General features: G+C 41.1%; 4 protein-coding genes across 7 annotated transcripts in view; 1 reads left to right on the top strand and 3 right to left on the bottom strand.

The window, feature by feature from the left end:
• LOC145501079 (aquaporin-3-like) overlaps positions 1–9486 on the top strand; it is a 13716-nt gene extending 4230 nt beyond the window's left edge. For 2 of the 3 annotated variants that reach the window (XM_081480640.1, XM_081480638.1), the window contains exons 2-7: positions 1283–1382; positions 2204–2330; positions 2515–2652; positions 6543–6661; positions 6794–7011; positions 8364–9486. In XM_081480640.1, coding sequence (XP_081336766.1) covers positions 1302–1382; positions 2204–2330; positions 2515–2652; positions 6543–6661; positions 6794–7011; positions 8364–8532 — 852 coding nt within the window. In that variant the 5' untranslated portion in view covers positions 1283–1301 and the 3' untranslated portion in view covers positions 8533–9486. Of the gene's footprint in view, positions 1–1282; positions 1383–1838; positions 2331–2514; positions 2653–6542; positions 6662–6793; positions 7012–8363 lie in introns of those variants that run through there. The other variant, XM_081480641.1, reaches the window with a different exon arrangement.
• Positions 9487–11849: 2363 nt separating this feature from the next.
• On the bottom strand, positions 11850–14785 carry LOC145501008 (uncharacterized). Its single transcript, XM_081480576.1, has 2 exons — positions 14542–14785; positions 11850–13945 (listed from the first exon to the last, which is right to left on the bottom strand). The coding sequence occupies exons 1-2, from the start codon at positions 14750–14752 to the stop codon at positions 12669–12671; spliced, it is 1488 nt and encodes a 495-aa protein (XP_081336702.1). The 5' UTR covers positions 14753–14785; the 3' UTR covers positions 11850–12668.
• A 376-nt stretch (positions 14786–15161) lies between these two features.
• LOC145501120 (uncharacterized) lies at positions 15162–17631 on the bottom strand. The gene is made up of 2 exons (XM_081480672.1): positions 17162–17631; positions 15162–15248 (listed from the first exon to the last, which is right to left on the bottom strand). Exons 1-2 carry the CDS (start codon positions 17621–17623, stop codon positions 15198–15200), a joined length of 513 nt encoding a protein of 170 aa, XP_081336798.1. The 5' UTR covers positions 17624–17631; the 3' UTR covers positions 15162–15197.
• A 15-nt stretch (positions 17632–17646) lies between these two features.
• Positions 17647–25000, bottom strand: part of LOC145500975 (uncharacterized) — a 72214-nt gene continuing 64860 nt past the window's right edge. Inside the window, exons 3-5 of one of the 2 annotated variants that reach the window (XM_081480550.1) lie at positions 22674–22730; positions 22151–22414; positions 17647–20391 (exon numbers count right to left, since the gene is read on the bottom strand). In XM_081480550.1, coding sequence (XP_081336676.1) covers positions 19106–20391; positions 22151–22414; positions 22674–22730 — 1607 coding nt within the window. In that variant the 3' untranslated portion in view covers positions 17647–19105. The remainder of the gene's footprint in view (positions 20392–22150; positions 22415–22673; positions 22731–25000) is intronic. The other variant, XM_081480549.1, reaches the window with a different exon arrangement.

Raw genomic sequence — 25000 nt, 5'->3', positions numbered from 1 at the left:
ACGAAGGTCACACAGGACATGGATGCACTAGAAAATAAGAAGAGCAATTATAACAGCATATTCAAGGGCATACTCAAACAGCACACCAACAAAAGGAGAAGGAAAAAAGAAAACCGCAGAAAGTCAAATGAAAGAAAGAGGAAGCGGACTGAAAACAACGTCCAACGAGTTTATGGAATCTGTGTTGGAAACCCGCTAGGAAATGATCTTCCACAATGCCTTGTGTACCCTCCTAGAACGGCCGTCCCGGAAGAGTGTATTCAAGTTGAAGATGTTGCCACGTCGTTATTTAGAAGAGATGGGCCATACATCGCACAGCTCTTGGAAGGGAATTATTTCACCCATGCTACAAGAAGCAGAATCACAACCAACCTTGAGCAGGAAGTCAGAGATTATGTTTACACCTTCATGTACCCTGACGAGTACACTCTTACGGAAAGCATTGCTGCTTCTTGCAGCATTGGTGAAAGAGACTCCCATAGCAGCACAAGCGGCGACGAAGAACTCGACGACAGCGAAGATGAAGATGAGTGCCAGTGAAAGTTGCATTCGAAAATAACAGTGTTAAATACTTCTTTTCAGTAGCTACAAATGCTTTTTGACGCCAAACGTTTTTAAAGCAGGAAAGTTTGTAATAAATTTGTATCCTGCCCTCTATGTTTATTCTATAGCAATTTTTTTGATATTCAGACATCATGCCATTTTAAAGTTTTACTAAAATATTTCACGTAACCCCCCCTTTTTCCCTTATTTTTTTGGGATGGCCCCCCCTCGAAAGCCATTTTTTTTCGCATGGCCCCCCCCAAGTCTCACCAGCCCCCCCTACCTTATAAAAAATGAACGGTCCCTAATGCGCCTTTGAAAATATCACATTTATAAGACCCCTAGCTGTATAACAGATGGCTTCACTGCGCAGTGAAGACTGAAAAGCGCAAATGTTACCTATGACACTTTTCTTCACTTCTGAAAAAGAACAAAGCTTTGTGCAAATGTTTCTCAAACTGGTAACGTGCCAAAGCTAAATGTTTGGCTTCGTTTCGAAAGCTTCGTTTTCCAGGGATGAGTGAGCACGACTCACGTTTTCGGTTGGTTTGATTGATCATCATTTTCGTATTGAACAGGTTGGTCGTTCAGCTCTTCTCTTGGCGCAAGCCTTCCGCACATTTGCTGTATTTTATTTTACGCGTGTAAACCATTCACGTCCAGCGGATAACTTCCCAGCTGAACTTCAAACTTGCTAATGTATTTGCATAAATTAACTGCTATGTCGTTTAAAATACAGATACCCACATTGATCTACCATGGCAACCAGATTACGAGGCCGACTGCCTCCCTTACTGAGAGAAGCACTGGCTGAGTTTATGGCTACATTCATCCTAGTGGTTTGTAACGACTTTCACTGTAATTTTGTTGACGTATATAGTTCCACTTTGAGGCAGTTTGCTATTTCTTGAATTTCCTGCGGCATTTTCAGTAGGGCTCAAGCACAACACGACGGCAACGGCAACGAGGAACGTCACCAAACAAAAGGGTTTAATGAGCAGTACAATGGCCACGCGCGTGCGTTTTAAATCTTTGTATAATCACCGGTCGTTTTGGATTTATGTTTGTGGAAAAATCGATCAGGGAAATCACAAGATTATCGTGACGTCATCGATTTTGAATAGCTCCGTTTTCAGAACGTTTTCAGAATGTTTTCCATCCACACTGACGGCGTTTTCAAACTCCTCCAATTTGAAGGCCGTTTTTGAAAAGCTCCTTTTTGGTGACGGATTAGTGTGGACTGTAAGCCCATTACCGTAGAAATAAAGCTGGCGTTTTCAAATTTCTTCGTATAGAGCGACCAGGAGTGTTTCTGCTCTCCATGGAAGGGACGATACATCGCAAGTTTACGCCGGTATCCATTTATACGCCTGGGTGGAGAGATCGAGGCGGAGAGTTAAGTATCTTGCCCAAGAACACAATGTCCCCGGCCAGGGCTCGAACCCGGACCGCTCGATCCGGAGACGAGCGCACTAACCATGAGGCCACCGCATCTCCTTAGCGTAGTGTGGATGGGACATGTCGCGTTTTGTGTTAGTTTTCCGGCCGCGAAAATTACTGGACTGAGCATTTGTTTTTGTTCATGTTCCCAATTGGCGGGAAAAAGTCACGAACATATTACTAACCGTTTTTTTTTTTTCCGTGCTTTCTTTTGTTCTAGACATTCGGCGTAGCCTCCATCGCTCAAATGGTTCTCAGCCGAGGTAAAAATGGAACCTTCTTTTCGGTAAATTTCAGCTGGGGCATCGGGGTTACACTTGGCTGTTATTGGGCAGGGGGTATATCAGGTGAGCTTCTAAATTCTTTTATTTTAACGTGTACCAAGCACGCCTTCGTTTAGCGTGTGAATGCGGAAGCAGACATTTGTCTGCGCATATACGTTCCTAAGCTAACCTTCGTGTAACGTGCGAATAATTATTGGGCAAATATTGATGACATTTTTCACGTGTAGTTCTCTTTCCTTTTAAAAAGGCGCGCATATGAATCCCGCCGTAACACTGGCCTTTGCCGTGGTGCGACGACTGGAGTGGGTTAAAGTTCCCGTATACTGGCTAGCGCAGTTGTCAGGAGCATTCATAGCGTCTGCGATTGTCTATGGAATTTACTATGGTGGGTTTGAAATGTAGCTTGAAACATAAATTGACGTAAAATATCATTTATAAGTATCTTCCCTCCCCCCTCCCTACCCCACCCGTCACAAACTCACTATTACGCCCTCGTTTGGCGAGTCCCCAGTCGACAACCAATCACCATCTTTCCTGCACATTCCCAAGATGTCTAGCAAAGGCAAATTCTAAACAAGAAACAATTGTTTCAGCAAACTAACTATATGCCTAGAATTGGAAGACCTCATAAACGGCAAAACACGGTCGCCCAAACTTTCGCTTTCGAATTTTTTGTTTGTCTGTTTTGTTTTTTTGGTTTGTCTTTTCAGTTTAGGCAACCTGGGAACTTTTTTTTGCGGTAACAAATTGTGTTTGAAAACAATTAAGACAAAATTGCTGTGTGTGCGCAAACAGGGAAACATTGAAGGAAACAATGTTTCGTTGTTTGGGCGCCTATTTTATGTGTCCAGGGAGATTAGAGATTTGAACTAAGGTTTCCTCTTTCTTTGTAACAAGCGCTCCTCTGAAGGTAGTTTAGAAGGCTCCCCCTCCCCAGCTTCCCCCTCTCCCCATTTTTTGCTAACTTACAAACATCACTTACAACAGGAGCCATAATCGGGGACGGAGACCGTAAGCGTGCGCCATTTCTAGTATCGGGGCTGTCCCTATGATATGGGACAATTTTGTATTTTTAGAACAAATTGTGCCACCGCGTGCGGCACACGCGCGTACATGCTGCGAGGATTTTTGCGGATGTAGCGCGGGAGAATTCCCGAAATTTTTGATATTTTTGGTCCACGACTCAATACGTTCATGTCTGTAGGAATTTTGCCTGAGTATTTTCGTTGTAAGCTGCGCCAATCTCAGTGAGGTAAGACAGTGTCGAATTTAGTTATGTGCCGCTTTATGATATCACTGACCAAGTTGTGTTCCGCTGTTTCCTTTACAAGAGCTCCACATTACTCCACTCTAGGTTTCACATATGTTGAAGATTAACAGCTTTTCCAAAACACAGCAGAAAACTAGTTGGATATTTGGATATAGCAGCGTTTCAGGACTTCAAAGGGTCCCTGTTCATGTCACACGCTTGCGGGGATCTCGCCAGAGTCTATCTCGATCGAGAGGTAAAAAAAATATAATTGCAAGTTTAAGTTTCGCCTGAATTGTAAGCAACGCTTGATGTTTTATCAAGGCCCAGTAAGTGACAATAAAGTTTATGTGTGTAGATGCTGCTCAGTTTTGTTTATGTAAAAATCCAATGAATCGTCTGTTGTCGATGAATAAGAGCGTCCGCCGATGCGTGTTTTGTACACTCAGTAAAACATGACAAATTGGACTTCCGCACATTCGTGTGAAAACGTACATCGAACTCATATAATATCTCTAGTTTTTAAATATATTTAAGGTTGATAAATGTTTGAGAACATATTGAAAGCTTAGCTGGAAATATGTGAATAAAGCAGAAATAATCAGCAAAATTACGATGAAGCTTTCTTTAAACAACTCGAAGAACGATTTCGATTTTGTTGGTTGAGTTATCGAAAAATCATTGTCTATTTTATTTTCGCAGTGTACACATGATTTTAGTAGCCTTGGGCGTTAATTGGTGAAAATTGTTGCAGCATCTCGGCACAAAAGACAACAAAAGAAATCTTTGTCAAGATTTAGTCAAATTTGAAAGTGCACGCGCTGCACTATGCAAATGAGCTACTTAATTTACGCGTCAGACTTTGCTTTCAAAAACTTTTGCAAACTGGCCAAATAAACAGAAACAATAAGAAACTTTCAAAACAGGGTTTGGTTATGATTAAGCATTGTTTGGGAAACTCACAAATTAACTCGATACCAGAGTAAAGAGTTTTCTTACATAACTTTTCTTTACAGAACAAACGCGAAAGCTTATGCGTACAACTAGCGCGAGCAGATATTATTCATTCACAGCGCGAAATCGAAGTCATGTTTGAAAAACTCACCCTTTCCATTGGCTCAGCGTTTGAAACTACATATGAGAGCCCTGGTTCTTATTCCCTGCCTTATTTCCTGCCATCGCTGTGAAAAATCTGTAAGATAATCTCGCAACTCTTATCATTTGATCACGCAACGTGACAACATCCACGCGAGAGCCCCTGACATGTGCGCGGATCCGCGCGGATATGTGACGTCAGGATGGCACAATTTGTCTTAAGGTAATTCCTCTGAAATTAAAGTGACAATAGATTTTTGTTCAAACTTTGTCCACTGAATATTTGTCATATGATAACTTCAATTTTGAAATAAAAAAGGGGGGTGCCCATGCTCATTAAGGAGCAGTGAGGCATTGAAAATGCCCCATTTTGGCATTATTTAATGCTTATTGTAAAAACGTATTCCCAGTAATTGTAAAATCTTTTTGAGCCCAGACTCATAAGACAACGCATTAAACTACAGTCAATACATTGTGTCGGACACAAATAAACATTTTAAGTTTGATTCAGACAGAAAACTAAATCCTTGATTAAAAAATTGAACCAAATTTCTTGACGTGGTTACCGACTGCAAGATAAAAAAGACCACAGTGTATCTGCTATTTTTCTTATTTATTCAATTTTCAGCGATAGAAATTAGATCAGTCTTTCCTCACGCGAAGCTTATGATTAGTTGATTACAATGACTGGAAAAAAAATTGGGTTGCCCGTGCTCGTTGGTGAGCTAGAGCCATTTTTCAACTGAAAGAGCTCAATATCAAGGCAAATCCGTCATGTTTTCAATATGCGCGTGCACGAGCGCGCGCTAATGACGCCATAAATTATGCGCAGTAAGGATGCGCAATGCAAATGTGAGGAATTACCTTAAAAATAGAAAAATTGTCCCATATCATAGGTGCGCGTGGATCCCAAGACTTACGGTCTCCGTTCCCGATTATGGCTCCTGCTTACAATACATGAGAAAACCTACTACAATACTTTACATTACGGTACTTGTGTCGCGACTATAAAGACAGTGATCTAGTTCAATAACATTTAGTTCAGTTTTGTACTCTTTACATATTTGGAATTATGTCACGTGATAATGACGTGAATTTTGTGTGTGTTGGATTTTTAGTCGCCATGTTGATATGAAAGTTTGGCGGAAATACAGTTCTCATTTTTGTAGTTGTTGGTCAGTGTGGTGGTCGCATGAGGCGACAACTTGCTTGCTTACCTACAATACTCGATAATTACTTACTTATGAACATCAGTTATAATACATGGCATAATCTGCTTACAATACGTTACATTATGTTAGTTAATGGCTTACAATATGCTGTAATAACTTACAGAAAAAACTCACAACAAATTACTAAGAGACACGCCTTAACTGGTGAGAAAGAATTTCCACTTCTGTTGAAATTTCCTCTCACCATTCGACGTCGCATTCGTTTCTATCTCGATTTTATCCTGCACTAATGAGATGAAATCACTGAAAACGAAGATAAAATTATTCAGCGCGTTGATATAAAGAAAATATTTGCCTAGCATTATGAGGTGGTTGAGGGTCGACCGGCGCGTACAGGGACGAGTAACTCCAAATAATACCTCTGTCTCGGAGAGAAGTAAACTCGCGTTACCTACTGTAGAATACCAACTTTGGAACTTATCCCAAAAAGACGCTAGCGGACAGCTAATCAACAAATGACGTAAGTTTTTACTATCAGAGGAGCAGAAAGGGCAGGATGGGGAGGCAACCTTTTTCATTTTGTATAATATACTGTTCGTGGCCTCCCCTTACAAAAAGCTAAGCTGTTACCATTTCTTTTGTTCAGTTCCATTGTAATAACTTGGCCCGTTGTAATATGTTAGCGCAAGGGACCATAATCTCTTGGTTAATGCTAGACATAACGGGTACTTAGAAAGCAATTTTTTTTGTTTTCTCCAGACGCGCTAAACGCGTTTGATGGTGGAGTCCGACAGATAACTGGCGTGAACGCTACCGCGGGGATCTGGGCAACTTATCCCCAGTCCTTCTTGTCCACCGGAAATGGATTTGCTGATCAAGTAATACTTGTTTCAAGATTTTTATACATTCAGTAGAATGTATTATTAGTATGTTCAACTGGCTGCTTAGTAATGTGTTTGTACTGTATGAGAAGAATTCAGATTTTCACGAGCGTTCGCTTTTGTTTTCAGCTGTTCGGCACGGCTCTCCTTGTCAGCTGTATCTTCGCCATCATAGACAAGAACAACAATTCGCCCGACCAGGGGGTGGCACCGGTCATGATTGGTCTAGTCGTGTTCATCATTGGCGCCACTTTTGGGTTCAACTGCGGTTACGCCATAAACCCAGCCAGGGATCTGGGACCAAGAATTTTCACCGCTATGGCTGGTTGGGGCTCCGGAGTATTTACGTAAGATTTTCATTTGTTTGTTTTGTGTTTTTTGTTTGCTTGATTAATTGCGTCTTTGGAAGTATTTGATATTTGTTCCAGTGAAGCCCTTCTTATCGAGTGTAAAATGAAATCTTTTACGGAATCAGTATTTCGATTAATGTTCTTTTTTTTCTTAAAACTGCCGTACTGCGAATCCTTCCAAAAACACATCTTCCTTGTATTCTGCACCGATTTTGAATCACACTAGTGCATGTCGCATACATTCTTCTTAGAAGCAAAACATTGTTGGTCCTTCAATGACGTGAGAGGACAACTCGCACCATTCTTCGCTATTGCCCGGTCATGGCCACGGAAAGGGCTAATAGCTACAACGATCATTTTTTCGCAGTGGTGATCAGAAAAATAAGGAAATTTAAATAAGCGGAAAAATTTGGGGGCTAGTTGCACTTTAAACTGATTTCCAAAAGGGAAACTATTCGAGCGTAGGAAAATTGGCCATATTCGTTTTCTCGGTATTGGATTAGAACTAGCCTGGAATGGAGGCTCATGCGGAGAACATGATTATAAGAGATAAATGCCATTTGTATTTGAAAAGTCTCGCCGCATGAGCTTTCGTTGCAAGCTAGTTGCAGTCCAATACCGAGAATACAAATATTTAACAACTGTTTGACGAGATTGAGAAAAATACCGTGATTTGTCTGTGGTGAGTAGATCAACTATTTGCCGAGGCCGAAGGCTGAGGCAAATAATTAATCTGCGAGGCACTGACAAATCAAGATATTTTGCGATGACCGAGTTCAATAATTGTTTTATCGTTCGATCACCAAGTTTGTTTTCATATTGTAATACTCCCTGACAGCTCAGGGAAGCGAGCTGCCATTTTTCACCCTAGAGCGTGGTTGCAAATACGCAAGAGCAGAATATTCTTTGCAGCAAAACACATTTAGACGGTACCACGCATGAGCAGACCATTATTTGTCGGCAGTTATTTGCAGTTCACGTGATGGGCTCTCGGCCAATGAAAATGAAGAAAATACATCGAATGATTAGGTCTATTGTCACGACTGCATGACACATTGAAGATTTCGTCATGTTGCGTTGCTAAGCAACTACGGTGATAGAAACTGCGAGCTCAGAAAGTATTTGCATGTGTTCATTGTCTGAGTTATTAATATTAGTCAATCATCTCTGAACGAAGCGGACAAGGCCTGGAAGATTTATACAAATTCCGGAAATATGCTCTATAGTAGGATAATTTCGCTCTCACTTAAGCCTGAGAGAGCTGTGTCATATTGACAAATTAAGTTTAACCACTGAAAACCTTACCAAATTAACTGACGTTTTTCATCTTTTGATCTTGTTGCGTTTAGGGCTTATCATAGGTGGGCCTGGGTACCAGTCATAGCCTGTTTGCTTGGAGGAGTACTGGGCGCCATTGTTTATATCATTACCATCGAAGTGCATCATAAAGCACCAGAGGACGTCGATAATCCTTATCGTCCCGTCAGTGGCACTGACGCCTCTGAAGATCAACTTTGAACTTTGAATCAGATCAGGCTGTAGACTCTCCTTAGTCAATGCTAGGAAATTTCTCGGTATTAGACTGGGACTAGCATGCAACTGAGGCTAATGCGGGGAGTATTTTCAAATGCAAATGACATTAATCTCTTTTTAAAGATATTCCCCCGATCAGCCTCCATTGCAAACTACAACCCTGGTCACATGGGTTGGGAAAATTCACTGTATACGGTTTTGCCCTTCCCCACCCCTTTCCAATGTTGACAAAACACTTTCATCTAACACAAGTTTGCATTTTACCAATTTCCAACATTTAAAAGAGAAATGTGGGTGCTGACACTTATTCTCTAGGTATTGTGGTTATGATCTCATGTTTTTTTTGGGCATTTTCCGACACAATTTGTCCGTGGTTGTAGTTCCAGTCTAATGCTAAAGATACGAATATGGCATATTCTTTTACCACCATGACCTGGACGCACGAGTTCCTATCAATTGCTGTGTGCAGAAATTAGAATCTGATCGCTGTTTATAGGTAAACGGTAGTAACAATGGAAATTAAACCTTACAACGACTTGAATTGGCGCCCTTTTTTTGGAATTCGCCTTAATTGTATCGGACATAATTCACTACAATCAGGTAACCCATGCGAATTCAACATTGAGGTCGGCTAGGGAGATATCCAAGTCTACACTAAGACCATACATTCTGGTTGTGTTGCGTAACCTTGTAGGTGAGTAGTCGATCTCCGACCAGAGAAAATGAAGTTAATGTTGATGAAAGATGAGAGAGTTGCTGCTATTCTCAAGGTTATCCTTTTCAAGTTATTTCTAAATCACTCCTAGTTCCGGAAATCTCATTTGCTCAGAAAAAGCCAATCTTGTAACGCTGATTTTGCTCACGTGGACAGTCCAATCGGCTTTACACGCATTTTGATCCTCCACGAAAACATCCACGCAAGGCGCGTGGGGTGGGGGGGGGGGGGGGAGGAGGGTGGGGGGTGCAGTGTTCTCCTTAGGTATTTTAGGCCAGCCGGACCGCCTGGCTTGATTCGCTTGAAAATCGTTGCCGCCTGGCTTAAAAATGAAGATTTATCCCAATGTAAGCTTAATTTGAGATTTGGAAATGGGAATTCCTATCCATAAGTAAAGAAGAAATCACTCAATAAAGTTGATGAAACATTCGTTTCGTTGAACGGCAGCCATCTTTAAATTGTCCCGAGAACAGAAGGACACTCCAAAATGTCAGTCATGAAATACTGAACCAAATTTCCGCCTTCGTGGAAGGCGTGTCAAAAATGGCGAGCTCAGTGGACTCAGCGTGTTCAGAAAAGAAAAGAAAAGAAAAGCTTCCCAAAGTAAGTTAAGTTCATTTTTTTTCTCTGGAAAAGAGACAGAAAGGAGAAAGTAATGCGGCCGGGGAAGAAGTTCAGTCGGAGCTCTCAACATCTGTAAATTCAAAACACCGACTGAAAATCAGGTTTTGATCCAGCTTGGCTGAAGGACTTTCCGTGGCTTGAGACTACTATAAACAATGACAGTGGGAGTAATAATCACAATGGTATGTTATGCAAGTTGTGTAGAAAACATAACCAAAGACCCCAGAGAGTAAGACAAGGATGTGCTGTTTGGGTTGATGTTCCGTGTTTCAGGATCCTGAACCATCTTTTAACGATTTCTATTGAAGGACCAAAGCTGGAAGAATTTGATTTCGAGAAAACTGCTGACATTTGGGGGGCTCAGAAAAACAGGAGAATAACATTTACTTCATAAAGCACTAACAAACTTTACTTAATAACTTTACTTTATGAAGACAAGTAACTGTTGTTTTCCTGTTTTTCTGAGTACTTTAGTAAGTTACTTCATAAACAATGTACAATTAAGTCGTAAGTTTGGAAATCTTTATTAATTTTCTAATCAGGCCACAGGAAGGTTCTTATGAATATCAAATTCAGAATGAACCTCATTGCCAGGGTCTCTCCTCATTCCCTCATCTTTCGCTCAGGGAGTGGGGAGAGACCCTGGGAGCGAGCTTGAAGAGAGTGCCCCCTGGCCTTCCAAAAATCCTGGGGAGAACACTGGGGTGAATTTTCTTACCCCTTTTCCTTTCGTGTGCATGTCCGACTGGTATCCTCAGCTAGAGTGTAAACCAATAAAAAAAGCTCTACCAAAGCTCGAAAGAACCACGCCATCGGTATCAAATTTCTCGGCTCGAATCTATAATCTAACAAAATCATTTGAGTAGTCATTCCTAGATGTAAACGTATCCTGTTTATGGAAATTATCAGGCTGTAACTATAGTTACAACGTACGAAGGTGACGTTGTTTCAGAAGCATAAACACGGACAAAGTTATGAGCAATCTTTAAAACAGAAATAAAATTTTCACCGAGAGTTGTTTTCGCCCTTATTTTCAGTTCAACAAACATTTTCAATTCTAAACTTGTTTGCATCTCAGATACAACGTATTTAAGTGTCCAGTTTTAATCCTAGATTTGACCTTTTTCACAAGTTGTACAGATCTCGAAGGTTCTTGACATCTTGCCCAGAATGGGCAAGGTTAGAAACTGGGTACCCGTGGGGAAGAGACGTTGACATGCAATACAGAAAATACTGTAGGCACCCACGTGCATACGCAGTGCTATGCATCTAAAATCTTGGCGGAACTTGAAAAATAACATTTGAGGCACTATAAGTGCACAACCTTTGCAAGGAGTGGATGAATGCTTATATCCCACTTGTTTCCAGTGCCTTTCAGGTTGAACCAGACAAACTGCTGGGCATGAATAGAGATTGTTTTGAGAATCTTGAAGACAAACAGCTGACAAGCTGCCATCTATATTCCAAGGGAATTCCATGCCCTAATGGGAGCGATGAACATGTTTTCCTCTTGAGACATAGAAGACCATTATCCAACACTTTAACTTCACAATATAATTCAACAGCCTAACTATGTTAAAGATCTGCCGCAACTCGAACATATATCTATAAATATTTTGTCAAAACTAAACCTCTGACATAAATTCTGAATACAAATCTCTATTTTAGACAAATCTACAGCTGTATTTTTAATGCGAAGTTTAGAATGGACTTTCTCGTCTACGCTATGGAAACATCGCTAGTTCAACTGAATGTATCGGTTAGGGGTTATTTAGGTGTTATAAACTTTTGCGTTCTGAACAGATAGGCAACAACACGCATTTTGATAGTACAAGTACAGTGGCGGATCTAAGATAGGTGCCTTGGGGGCCCGCCCCCTTATTTTAGGTAAAAAAGAAATCACAGAAGGAAGCTTTAAGAAAAGCCAGAAGGGCAAGCAATCCCCCCCCTCCCCCTCCCCCCCCTTACCCCTTAGCTCAAGGTCTGGTTGAGCCATTGGAGAACGCTTACATTAGACTAAGAGTAGTCCCGCTTTCGCTTAGCCCATCGCGTTGTGTCTGACGCGGAAGAAAGCTGCGAGATAAAAAAAATGGCCGGACTAAGCGAAAGAGGGATTACTCGTAGTGTACGCTTACACCTATTTATTATTATGCCGTGTTATAGATGTTAGTCTTATTGCTGTCGTTAAGTGTAGCTTGATAACTTCGCACTTTCCGTTCGGAACCGTTCGCTACCAAATTGTATTCGAATGGAGTCTTTCATTGACGAAAGTAAAGTGCAACAATTTCAAGAAAAATCTGGTACTTCCCATTGAGAAATTTCCGTTTCTTGTTCAACGCAGGAATGCGACAATGTTACGAGACCTTATTATCTAATTTCTGCTCTATTATCTGTCATGTGTTCGCTTACCGGAGGTTGAAAACAAAAAAAAAATGTCAAACTTTTAGCTCTAAAAGTGGTCGCGTCGCCTACGAGGGGTGTTCACTTACAAGAGTATCCAAATATAATGATTTGACTTAAAAACTTTGGATATTTTGGAAAACTGGAGGTGGTCGCTTACGAGAGGTGCTCGCAACCGGAGGTTCGACTGTACTTCTCTTTTGCATGTTGCAGCCGCTAAACTGGTCACCAGCCTAAAGGGAAGTCTCGCAGTAACGGCCACTATCACAAGTCTGTTCTCTGTTTAGTGTTACCTTATTGTATTGCGTTATCCTAACCCCAAGCCTGAGGTACTCAGTACGGAAAATGTTTGTACCCTTCAAGCAATCCAGAGTACATATAGCTATCTTGCAGGCTTTGGGGAGCAGTAACAGTACTTCCGTAAAAGTGGAAATTTCTTCGCAATGCAGTACGGTTGGTCTTTATAAGCATCAATACGACTAACATCGCCTGCAAGTGAAGGAACTCCTTTTTCCATTTTCACAGAAGCCTCGTAAAATCCTTCATTTGGCGATGTTACAAATTGCAGCTGATACAATGTGTCATCGGCAAGTGTATTGGCCGATTTCTCACCGAATATCAATCCACATGAGTCACAATCACTATCACGTCTAGATTTTGCAAAATACTGCACTTTTTCACTTGGCATGTCACGAAATGCGCTGTTGATTTTCTTTAAAACGAGTTTGTGACACAGCTTCTCCAGGTGAGAGTGTTTGAACATTACATTGTTCATGAACGTGACCACATACTCCGCCATTTTTTTGATCAAGGGTTCATCGGTGGAAATCTCTTCCAAGTTAAGACAAGGGCACCAGTGTTCCTCAACGCCCACGTTTTCGCATGTACGGCTATCCTCGTCAATCTTGTTAAACAGGCTTTGACCGGTCGTTATTTCACTCGGGTAATTAGGGTAAGACAGGATGTGACGAAGTGTAGCATACACATCAAAGGGTGTGGTCAATACTTTGGAGTTGTGAACAAGATTGCTGTTTAGGTCTGGGTACTTCTCAATAAACCATTTAGGAAGCGTGATTGACATAAACGGAAGGCGTTCCTCCAATTTTCCTTGAATTGTTTTCCTCAAGTCAGAAAACCGGGCTCCATGGTCACCAAATATGATCAACAGAGTGTTTGCCAAAAAGTTCTCGTTTTCTAATGTTTGCAAAATGCTTTTCAAGTCATCATCGACGTAACCAATTGCGTTCTGGTCATCGTGAGAGATATCTGCGTGCGTTGTCAACGAAAACTTTGGCTTGCTTTTGTACGCACGAAAGAAACTCAACAAATATTCCAGTGAGATGTTATGAGCAGCTCTGCCACTGATGCAAAAATCTTCGAGAAGCTTGTCTGCCTCTAACCAAAACGGCCTGGCGTAGTGGTCTGTCGGTGGTTTTTTAAAGCCTTTTAAACGGTAATTAAACGCTGCAAGCTTCGGAGAGTCTTCTGAGAATAAGGTGGCGTATCCCTTCTGTTTAAAATCTCTAAAAATCCACCTCCATTTGTCGACTGTGTCAGATGAAAGCTCGCTCCGTCTGGCTTCAGGCTGATTTTTTTCTGCTATCCCGGTAAGCATTGCGGTCAGTTGAGCTGTGGTACCATCGCCGACAATCGTTTTGCCTGTGAATCAAAATTTCATTGATGTTTTGGTTGCCTTTGGATCGTTTTACGGTTACAGTTAGTATATGATTATTTTTCTATATTGCGTTCGGGTGCTTCTTTCTCCTTGTCAAAGAGTTCCGAGATTCCACCATCGCTACGATCCTTTTGGAAGTCCCAAAACTTCTCTCGCCGCCGCGTTATATGATCCCGCTCCAAGCGCCCTCTGCTAGATCGTCTATTATTCCAACTGGATAAACAGTTTAGTGATCGAAGACGGGACGGGACGAAAACGTGGAAAAGTCTAGTTGTTCCTGGAGATCCTATTGTCTGGCTTATAAGTGGTCACCCCAAAAAAAACTTTCGGCTCCTGATTAGGAACTTCACTTTAAATCTAAAAAGTGTGTGCTTAACTTGTATCAACTGGATATTTTTCTCTGTATTCTTAGCTAATGGTGACTTAGCTTCCGATCCAAAAAATAACTCATTTCGATGAATAGAGATTGTTTAGGAACCTTCACTCTTTTGAGTGACCTTCACTGAATGCGATTTCGTCACACGCGAACAAGTGAAAAACCTAATAGGGAAAAAATATTTAGTAATACGATGAATCTAACCTTCTAGTATGACTGAGTTGAGGTTCTTGGTCAAATATTCCAAAGTGTTTGGCATCTTTCGTTTGAAGTTAGCCGCCGAGGTGGAGTCGAACATGATAAGGGCAATATCAAGCGGAATCCCACCAGGCTTCACCGGCCTAGACACCACTTCCTCCTTTGGAGACACCTGCATATGTACTTCACTCTTGACGTCACTGGAAGTGGTGATCATATCAACTCGGACAAAGTCAGCTTTAACTGTTACTTTGCCCTCGAATATTCCTGTGAAGTGATTTCAAAACCTTTGTATTGTTTGAGATTGTAACTTACCTATCTTCTTACCTGTCCTACATACCTACCTGTCTGCCTACCTACCCACCTTCTTGCCTATCTGCCTGCTAAGCTTGCCTCCATGAATACCTATCTGCCTACCTACCTACCCACCCACCTATACTTATATTACTTATCTACTTACCTACCTGCCTACATGTATTTAACTATCCACCTATTTGTCCACTAACCTACCTACTGACATTATCAGCCTACCTTCCTTCCTTCCTGCTCGATTCCTGCCTACCTACTTACCCACCTATTAGCTCACCTACCTAGCGGCATACTTACCTGCCTGCCCGCCTGTCTGTCAGATGTCTGCCTGCTTAACCACCTACCTATACCACTTACTTACCAGTTCCAGGAAAATGTTTTCTTTGAGATACGTTCCATGAACCCTGTAAGTCAAGAGTGAAAAAAGAAAAGATGTCCAAAAATGCTTGCTTTCATCTTTCATCTACTACTCTAGGGATGTTAAAATATCAAACGTACTTGCTTAACATTATTACCGACGCTTTCAAATAACACTTTGCAAAATGTCTACCAAATTTAAACAGAAGAATATGCTGAGGAAGGGATAAGTTGTGCTAGATTTTTTAAAAAGGTCGTCCTCTGCACAGAAATGATTACGTCTCGTTATCACAGTTCTGCAAATAAATCCAGTCATCCTCAAACATGTTTTAATCGGGTGGTTCTTTTCTCATGGTGCCTTATACTGGGCTCTCTCATGAACCACTTTTTTACGATAACTGCGGAAATTCTCGCGCGCTCATTAGCTCATTTTGATTGTCAATAAGGGAACAGACACATACGTATTTATAATTATCAACGAGCGAGAGAGAACAATTTGACAATTTGTTATTGTAAAAAACAAATCGACGTCAGTTTTTTCATGCGTCTGTGTTGTTATTGAAAATGAATTTCGTCATAACATTGTCAAAGTAGTCTGCGGATCCACTCGGCTATGGCCTCGTAGATTCACAGCTTACTTTTATAATGTTATGACGAAATACATGATCAATAACAGGACAGACGCATGAAAAACTGACGTCAATTTGTTAAATAGATCAGTCAACAGTCTTCGGTGTGAAAATTGAACACCGCCCACCATTATCAATACGATAAGTTTTCAAGTCTGTTGTACCTTTTTTGCTAGAAAATGCACAAATGGTCGATTATAAAGACCAATGAAGCGTTATTGTGGAGTGTCGTACTTGTTGGAGGAGTCCCTGTGTGCGTAACAGCTACATATCTTCTGAAGTCATCACTAGTCTAGTTTTCATCGATCATTTTTGGCATAATACTTGGCTTTAGGATGCTAGGATTTTTAGGCCACGGTAACCTAAAGCTAAAACAGTATCGTGTCATGTTGCAATTCCTGCGGACGCTATGGTATTCGAAAGATTTTTGATGAATGGAGTTTGTAATATATTTCCCAAAGAAAAGTAAACACGAGCAAATGCACTATAAATTATCTGCAATTTGAAATCTGCAACGCAGTCAGTGCTGTCATCCTTTGTTAGATATTTTCATTTCTTTGGGTATGAATTAGTATCTGTGTGATCTTAGATCAAGAATCCGATCATAGGTGACCATAGATTCTCCCAAAGAAACGCATTCTTGGTTCACATCAGGCTTCCCTTAATACACTGACATACCTGGTTACGATCAGCCACTGTTTTGCACCATAGTAGCAGGAACATTTTTTTTTTACACTGTGGTGATACATTACTTTGACATAAATTTATAATTGCCGCTAGACTATAGGTCCAATCTTCAAACGCAGCTGACAAATTGAATTACATTTTCGCACCCTGATAATTTTTTTTCATTAACTTTCGTAATATTTTGACTTGACTAGAACAAAATTCTCTCTCGCCATTTGTTTTAAGTTTTATCTATCCGTTTTGGTCTACAAACACTTAAGCGCTAGTTGGATTTTAATACGTGATCCCTTGTCGGCTCGTGATTCTTTTAAGTTCGTTTTATTTTTATTTTCTATTCAATATCAATTGCTTTAGCCGCAAATATTAAATTATTTATAAGTTATAAGCTGTAGTACTCAGTCGCAATTAAATCACCATTTTGGGTGCTTTTCAATTACGATCTGAATGCAATAAATCTAAGATCGACTGGATTCGAAAAGAAACGAGACGAATATTGATTTGTCGCGTTTTCGCTCGATAGACTTTTCATTGAACCGTCTCCAGACAGGAAGGAAATCACCGGTTCATTTCACTCTCGCATCTACCCACAGCTTATAACATCTTCAGACAAATCTGGGCAAAACAGAACGGTATAGAATACTCACAGGCGTTGCTTTCATTCGTAGTTTCGGCTGCATGGTCGGCAAAGCCAAGTTCCACAAGTTCCTTGGAGCAGAAGGCTCAACCCCGAAATCATCTCCACGCGGTCGTTCAATTATTCGGTACTGCACAGCAGATATTTCTGCCCCTTTCACTTCCAGCACATTGTTTCTATACGTCGAATATCTCTCTCCTGAGCACTGTAGCTTCCCGAGATCTGTCACATATTCCAGTATGCTTGGGTGAAACGGATCCAAATTGGGCAGCCGACAAGCCGAGCTGTAGTTTCCTATTCGCTTGACATATTTTACCCGCAGGTTCCTGTTAAACTGCGAAATTGATCTCGAAAGAAATCCATACACCGAGAAATAGACAACTATAAATATTCCGCACCAGACTATGAGCATGATAAAAGCGATGTGCAGGCGACGGAACTGAATTCGGCGAAAAAACCAATATCCAAACATTCTCCTTACACGACTGCTGTTAATAAACGACTGGTACCAGTGCCGATGTTTATTAAACTACAATAGGTTAGACCGCACGCTTTTAAGGTGCCAAATTTTCCGTTAAAAAACACATCAAGACGAATCACGGTAAACCCCACATCCTTTAATAAGATTTTAGCGCTTTAAGAGCCAGACGAGCAAATAGGGGCGCGGTTGTCAACCCGGTGGTCTATTCCAGGCTCTCGCCGTTTCGTGGTAAAGTTTAATCAACCGCATGTGGTTTCAGGCCATAAGGCTCGTCCTATTCATATATACTACCCAATAACAATGATCCCACATAATGGATTCATAGGCAGGATTTTAGTCGGAACCCGACACGAAAAACAAGGTAAGTGGGAAAAAAGTCGAGTTGAAAATCAAAAAGGCGACAAGTTCAAGCGGGTGGCTAGAACCCTGATTAAGCTCTTAGTAGTGAGAGACTTATGAAATACTGTTTTGATTCCGCTGTTCTCCTCGTTGGTCTGGGTTGATCAAAACCTGGGCACGCTAATTCAGGAATAAATGTTAATCGTGGTTTATTCCGCTTGCGTAAACTTTTTTTTTCCTACTGTTTCTTTTGAAAAGTGAAATAAGGGCAAAGCATATAACCAAACATCTCACTGAAACGTGCCAAAGCTGAAATGAAACTTCACAACATGCTAGGTCGTGCTGCAGTAGCTAGGTAGTCTGGTGTTTAGCCTACGGGTGCATAAATGGTGTATATCGCAGGTGTATAAATGGTGACTGGCTCAGATATATACACCAGGTGTTTAAGTGCATCACCAACATCTTGTGGTTATGGACTAGCACTTCGGTCAACCCATCTAGGGGCACCAGCAATCGTTTAGCCATTTCGTGGTGAAGTTTAATCAACCGCATGTGGTTTCAGGCCACAAGGCTCGTCCTATGTATATATACTACTCAATAACAATGATCTCACATAATGGATTCATTGGCAGGATTTTATCTCTCTATTTCCCTCTGAACCCTACTCTACACGTCATCTGTTAGGGATCTCGACCGAGCATTTTTTTTAAGAAAGAAAAACGTAGCCAAACACAGTAAACATTCGATGCTGAGTCGAGTGTCATCTTGAAAGTCAATCTTAGTATTTGGAAGGTAGAACCTGTTGTTAAAGATTAAAATCAGATATTTCAGACTAAAATACCTATATAACTGTCTGCTGAAATAAACGCGCCAATTTTGACTGTAGACCCTCGAGTTAATAACAATAAAAAAGTTGGCTACAACAGCTTGCTAATAATCTCTTGAAAAGATGGCAGCCAGAGATAGAGGAAGACTGACGAAAATTCCGATTGAGAACTGGCTGATAACCCTGGAGCACCCTGAACGACAGACCAAGCGGCAAAAGAGCTCTAAACGCAGGCTCGTCATTTCCTTTTTCTTGTTACTTTTTGTATAAAAATTGGTACCTTAATAATTTAATTAACCTACTTATTGTCATGACCTGATGTCAGGAGATTGGGAACAGTAACAATACTTCCGTAAAAGTGGAAATTTCTTCGCAATGCAGTACGGTTGGTCTTTATAAGCGTCAATACGACTGACATCACCTGCAAGTGAAGGAACTCCTTTTTTCATTTTCACAGAAGCTTCGTAAAATCCTTCATTTGGCGATGTTACAAATTGCAGCTGATACAATGTGTCATCTGCAAGTGTATTGGTAGATTTGCCAGCGAATTTCAGCCCACATGAATCGCATTCACCATCGCGTCTAGTTTTATCAAAAAACTGCATTTTTTCACTTGGCATGTCCCGAAACGCGCCAGTAATTTTCTTTAAAACGAGTTTGTGACACAGGTTTTCTAGGTGCGAGTTTTTGAACATTAAATTGTTCATGAACGTGACCACAAACTCCGCCAATTCCTTGATTAAAGGTTCATCTGTCGAAATCTCTTCCAAGTTAAGACAAGGGCACCAGTGTTCCTCAACGCCTGCGTTTTCGCATGTACGGCTCTCCTTGTCAATCTTGTTAAACAGGCTTTCGCCTGTTGTTATTTCGCTTGCCGGATAACTTGGGTAAGACAGGATATGACGAAGTGTAGCATACACGTCAAAGGGTGTGGTCAGTACTTTGGAGTTATGAACAAGATTGCTGTGTAGGTCTGGGTACTTCTCAATAAACCATTTAGGAAGCGTGATTGACATAAACGGAAGGCGTTCCTCCAATTTTCCTTGAATTGTTTTCCTTAAGTCCGAAAACCGGGCTCCATGGTCACCAAATATGATCAACAGAGTGTTTACCAAAAAGTTCTCGTTTTCTAATGTTTGCAAAATGCTTTTCAAGTCATCATCGACGTAACCAATTGCGTTCTGGTCATCGTGAGAGATATCTGCGTGCGTTGTCAACGAAAACTTTGGCTTGCTTTTGTACGCACGAAAGAAACTCAACAAATATTCCAGTGAGATGTTATGAGCAGCTCTGCTACCGATGCAATAATTGTCTAGAAGCTTATCTGCCTCCAACCAAAACGGCCTGGCGAAGTGGTCCGTCGGTGGGTCTTTGAAACCGTGCAAACGGTAATTAAACGATCCAAATCTGGAATTGTCTTCTGAGAATAAGGTGGCGTATCCTTTCTGTTTGAAATCTCTAAAAATCCACCTCCATTTATCGACTGTGTCAGATGAAGACTCGCTCCGTCTGGCTTCAGGCTGTTTCTTTTCAGCTATCCCGGTAAGCATTGCACATAATTGAGCTGTGGTACCATCGCCGACAATCGTTTCGCCTAGGAATAAAAGTGGATTTCATTTAAAAACGTCAGCTAGCCACTAAGCTATATTCCCACTGAATTAGTTACACCTACTACAAACCACTCCTCACCGATTATAATTAGTTGGCCAAACGATCGCAACATTTCAATGCAACATATCGCAACATTGTTGGCCCAGCATTTGCAAGCCCCAGCCAAACGATGGCAACATTTCGACGCAACATGTCGCAACATTGTTGGCCACAACATGTTGCGTGCGTTTCGTCACCCTGTTGCGACGTGTTGCGACATGTTGAGTGTTGAAAATCGAACAAGTGCGCATGCCTGGGCGCAACATTGGTGCACGAACCTGGCCAAACGACTACAACATCATGCAACATCCTCAAATGTTGCGTGAAAAATTTGACCATTTTCAAATTTGAGCCAACAACACCCAACATGTCCCAACATATCGCAACACGTCGCAACAGGGTGGCCAAATGCGCGCAACCTGTTAAGCCCAACAATGTTGCGATATGTTGCGTTGAAAGGTTGCTATCGTTTGGTCGGGGCTTTATGTTGTAGTCTTTTAAGCAGGTTCGTGCAACAATGTTGCACCTGGGCATGCGCACTACAGTCAAACCTGTATATAACGGTCACCCTTGGGAAATGGCCAGGTGACCGTTATATACAGGGTGACCGCTGTACACAGATAAAACACGATGAAAAAAGGCCCATAAAATGTCCGTGGTGTACTTTAAGGGAGGTATAGTAAAAGTCTACTGAAAGCTAATGAACAACGTTTTTAAGTGGAAAATCACTCAATTTACATTTATTGACAACAATTTGAAACAGATAAGTACAGTACAATGTTACAATCAGGTAACTATGACGAAAGTGAAAACAGTGTGGTTATGGTTGTGTTGTTACAGTTAGAGTAACTATTGTTTCAAAGCGACGGCACTTTAATGTTATCTGCCGCAAGCATGTGTTGGACGTAGGCGATGACATGTATTAGTAGTTGTACTAGTATTTGTATTTTTGCGAGACCCCTGTCTTGGTGGCTGCTATTTAACGAGCTGATAAATAAAGCTTGTCATGATTCTTTAATCGTAACCCAATTTCGTGACCGTTATATACAGGTAAAAGATAATGAAATTGTGTATTCAGGAAGTCTAAAGGGTGACCGCGTCCATTATATACAGGTGACCGCTATATGCAGGTCAACTTAACAGTAAATATAAGGGACGATTTTTGGGAAGTTGTTCAGTGACCGCTGTACACAGGGTGACCGCTATATACAGGGCCGTTATATACAGGTTAGACTGTAGTTCGATTTTCAATACCCAACATGTCGCAACACGTCGCTACAGGGTGGCTAAACGCGCGCGTCATGTTGCGATATGTTTTGCTGAAATGTTGCCATCGTTTGGCCGGAGCTTGCAAATGTTGGGCCAACAATGTTGCGATATGTTGTGTTGATATGTTGCGATCGTTTGGCCAGGGCTTTACTCCCCTTATGCCCGCTGGTTCATAGGGAAGTAAGGAAAAATGTCATAGGAAAAGAAAATTTATGTGCTATGTTACCCTTAAAGCAAGTTTGTTTGAGCTAGGGACCGCTGTAATATATATTTTCATGATTCTCGATCCTTTACTAATTCAACAAGACAAATGGTCTTCACTAACCAGCTATTTGCATCGCAGGGCATAAATGTGAAATGAGAATGAGATGGGAATGTTTTCGGGGAGTTATCTCAACAACGATAGCAACCTTAGCAAGGTTTTGACAACAAACCTTCAAGTAAGATGGAGTTGAGGTTCTTGGTCAAATACTGCAGAGTGTTTGGCATCTTTCGTTTGAAGTTAGCCGCCGAGGTGGAGTCGAACATGATAAGGGCAATATCAAGTGGAATCCCGCCAGGCTTCACCGGTCTAGCGATCACTTCCTCCTTTGGAGACACCTGCATATGCACATCACTGTTGGTTCTCCAAGAAGAAGTGGTAGCAACATCGACTCGGACAAAGTCCGCTTTAACTGTTGCCTTTCCCAGAAATGGTCCTGCAGGAACATAGCGGCAAGAAATCAGGGATATATACACGCTATAGGGTGGAGAACCAATGGATAGATGGATGGAGAGATGGAGGCACGGAGGCACGGAGGAAGGCACGAAGGAAGGCACGGAGGCACGGAGGCACGGAGGCACGGAGGCACAGAGGGATAAAGGTATGGAGGAATAGAGGCATGGAGGGATGAAAGAAAGAAAATGATGGGCTGCATAGAACAGGAAAATAATAAATGAAAAAACTATGATACCTACCTGTCGAAGAAGATTTTCTTGATCCTATAAGCGCGTTCCAGAATCTCTTCAAGAAACCTGGAGAAAATCAAGAATGACATATCAATTATAGGTTTCTTCTTTTGCTACTCCATGTTTACATTCCAGTGATCAAAGATAAAAAAAACTCTTTTTTTCACGACCACCAAGTCTAAGGATATGCTCGCTAAAGATCGTTTCGTGACGGTCCAAAGATTAGTTGTGAAAGACAGAAGTCCTAAGGCATTTCTCAGAGGAAACCAACGACGAGACACAAACGTGTACCAAACAGCCTTTATATTCACCGATCAATTAGTTCTTTGAATTGATACCTCCGAGAACTTAAATAAATAAAACAACGAAAAGGAATTTCTGGCTGGAAGACTTCATTCAGAAAACTGAAGTCTTTTTTAGGGCGTGTCCTTGTACGTAAGATATAGCTGAAAACAAGGCGCGCCGACTTCTTTCAATTTAATTTCGCCGTTCTGCAAAAACCTTTCGCCATTACTATAGTCAGTGACAGATTGGCAAGTGACAGGAAGGATTTCAACACACAATGACCTATACTGAGCTTTCGAGACTTGACTGACTTATTTTCATAGGCTTAAATCCTTATTTGACCATAGTGAGTCTCTTAATTCTGGACTAACTCGTGGACTTCCCATTGCAGAAATCGGCGCTAAACTATACAAGGAATTTGTACGGCTTCTATATATTCGACTGTCTTGCCTGAAATGTGACGCAGATTGTTTGCGATGATGTACTGGGACCGGGAGTTCTGACCCCGTGTAATTGAGAAACGTTTTCGGGGGAAAACGACCTCTTTTACAAATGGAGGAACACACCTTCTCTAATTAAAGGCTATTCACAACACTTAAGATGAAGTCACGGAGACAAATCAAATTGCCCAGTTGAAATTAGACTACTACTAGTCCTTCTTTTTTAGTCCGTCGTGCGTGACGCCAAAGAAAACCGCGAGAAAAAAAATTGCTATTGTTTTTCTGGCGGTTTTCTTTCACGTCACGCATGACGCACTAAAGCGAAAGAGGAACTACTCGTAGTCTGCGTTGAAATTAATATCTGTGCTTTGAGACTGTCAATTGTAAAACATGATCCACTGGATTTCATTTTCACATGGCCATTCCCGTTGTAGAAATACTAAACCAAAGAGAGCTAATATGAATAAATATGAATATAAAAATTAGTGTCAAATGGCCATTGCAGCAGGTGGTCCCCCTAGCTTGAAGGAAATAAAATATTTTGACCTTTTTTTTTGCCATAATCTTTGACTCTTTTCTGCCACGTTTGAGCGAAAATCGGTGATTTGAGCTGTATTACCTCCTGCCTGGTGTCATCATGGACACATTCTTAAGAATAACCCCGAGGCTAAGAAAGTGTAACACCAGTGCAGAAAGTGTAACACCAGTGCAAATTACACATCGGAATTCTGGATTACGATTGGCTGAAAGACAATAAGAAATTTTCCAAGCCAACGATATCACGTAAAATGATGACGAAAATTTTGTGCGGAAACTTTAAACGAGTTTTCTCGAATGAGAAAAAATGGCTTCAAGAAAGATCTTCCGGCACTTCTTCCACGCGTTTATATTATTAATAAGTATATCATACGGTTTTTCTCATGCAATTTGGAATTAATTTGCAGTTGTGAGATTTTCAAAAAGCTGAAATTGCACGAGCCGCTTCGGCGAATGCAATTTCAGCTTTTTGAAAAACTCACTCGTGCAAATTAATTCCAAATTGAACTCGACACCGTATGATTACCTATACTAACAATACCAAAAAAAAAAAAATACAGTACACTACTTACACTACTTACAACCCAATACTACATTTTTTACACAGAACGGAAAAAAAGACAGAGAGACTACTTACAAAGGATTAAGTAAAGAATTAAGTAAAGGTAAAACTAACATAATACAAAAAATAGTGTAGTCGAACACAAAAGACACGTTGAAATTGATACTTCTTCTAGTGCCAGAATTGTCCAGTTAGCAAGAACTAAAGCGATAACTCATCCTTTGACCTACCCGACAGCCCTCTCGGGCCGCCATTTAATGTCAAGCAACGCAAAAGCTTGAAAACTCAAACGTGCCCTATTACAAAACGATGAATCTTGTCGAGCTAAAACGTTGTGAAACGCCAAGTTCCTAAAGGGTCTTATATCTGATAAAACTAAAACCTCCGAAGAAAAGGTAATCTTAAAAAAAAATGACTGCATCGCATGAAAACCAAGAATACATCACCACGTTATTTGATACCACACAAACATACCTCCACAACGTAAGCGACAAAAGTAAGGGACCGTTCAT

Source organism: Orbicella franksi, chromosome 10 (genome assembly GCF_964199315.1).
Source record: "Orbicella franksi chromosome 10, jaOrbFran1.1, whole genome shotgun sequence".
NCBI classification, from domain to species: domain Eukaryota; kingdom Metazoa; phylum Cnidaria; class Anthozoa; order Scleractinia; family Merulinidae; genus Orbicella; species Orbicella franksi.
Note: the sequence above shows the minus strand (reverse complement) of the source record. Positions and strands in the feature narration are given on the sequence as shown.

Coding starts and splice junctions, on each gene's coding strand:
- LOC145501008 (XM_081480576.1), bottom strand. CDS start 14,752: ATGATCACCACTTCCAGTGACGTCAAGAGTGAAGTACATATGCAGGTG. Junction 13,946..14,541: donor CAACTCAGTCATACTAGAAG/GTTAGATTCATC, acceptor TTTGATTCACAG/GCAAAACGATTGTCGGCGAT.
- LOC145501120 (XM_081480672.1), bottom strand. CDS start 17,623: ATGTTTGGATATTGGTTTTTTCGCCGAATTCAGTTCCGTCGCCTGCAC. Junction 15,249..17,161: donor TACGAATGAAAGCAACGCCT/GTGAGTATTCTA, acceptor CTTGACTTACAG/GGTTCATGGAACGTATCTCA.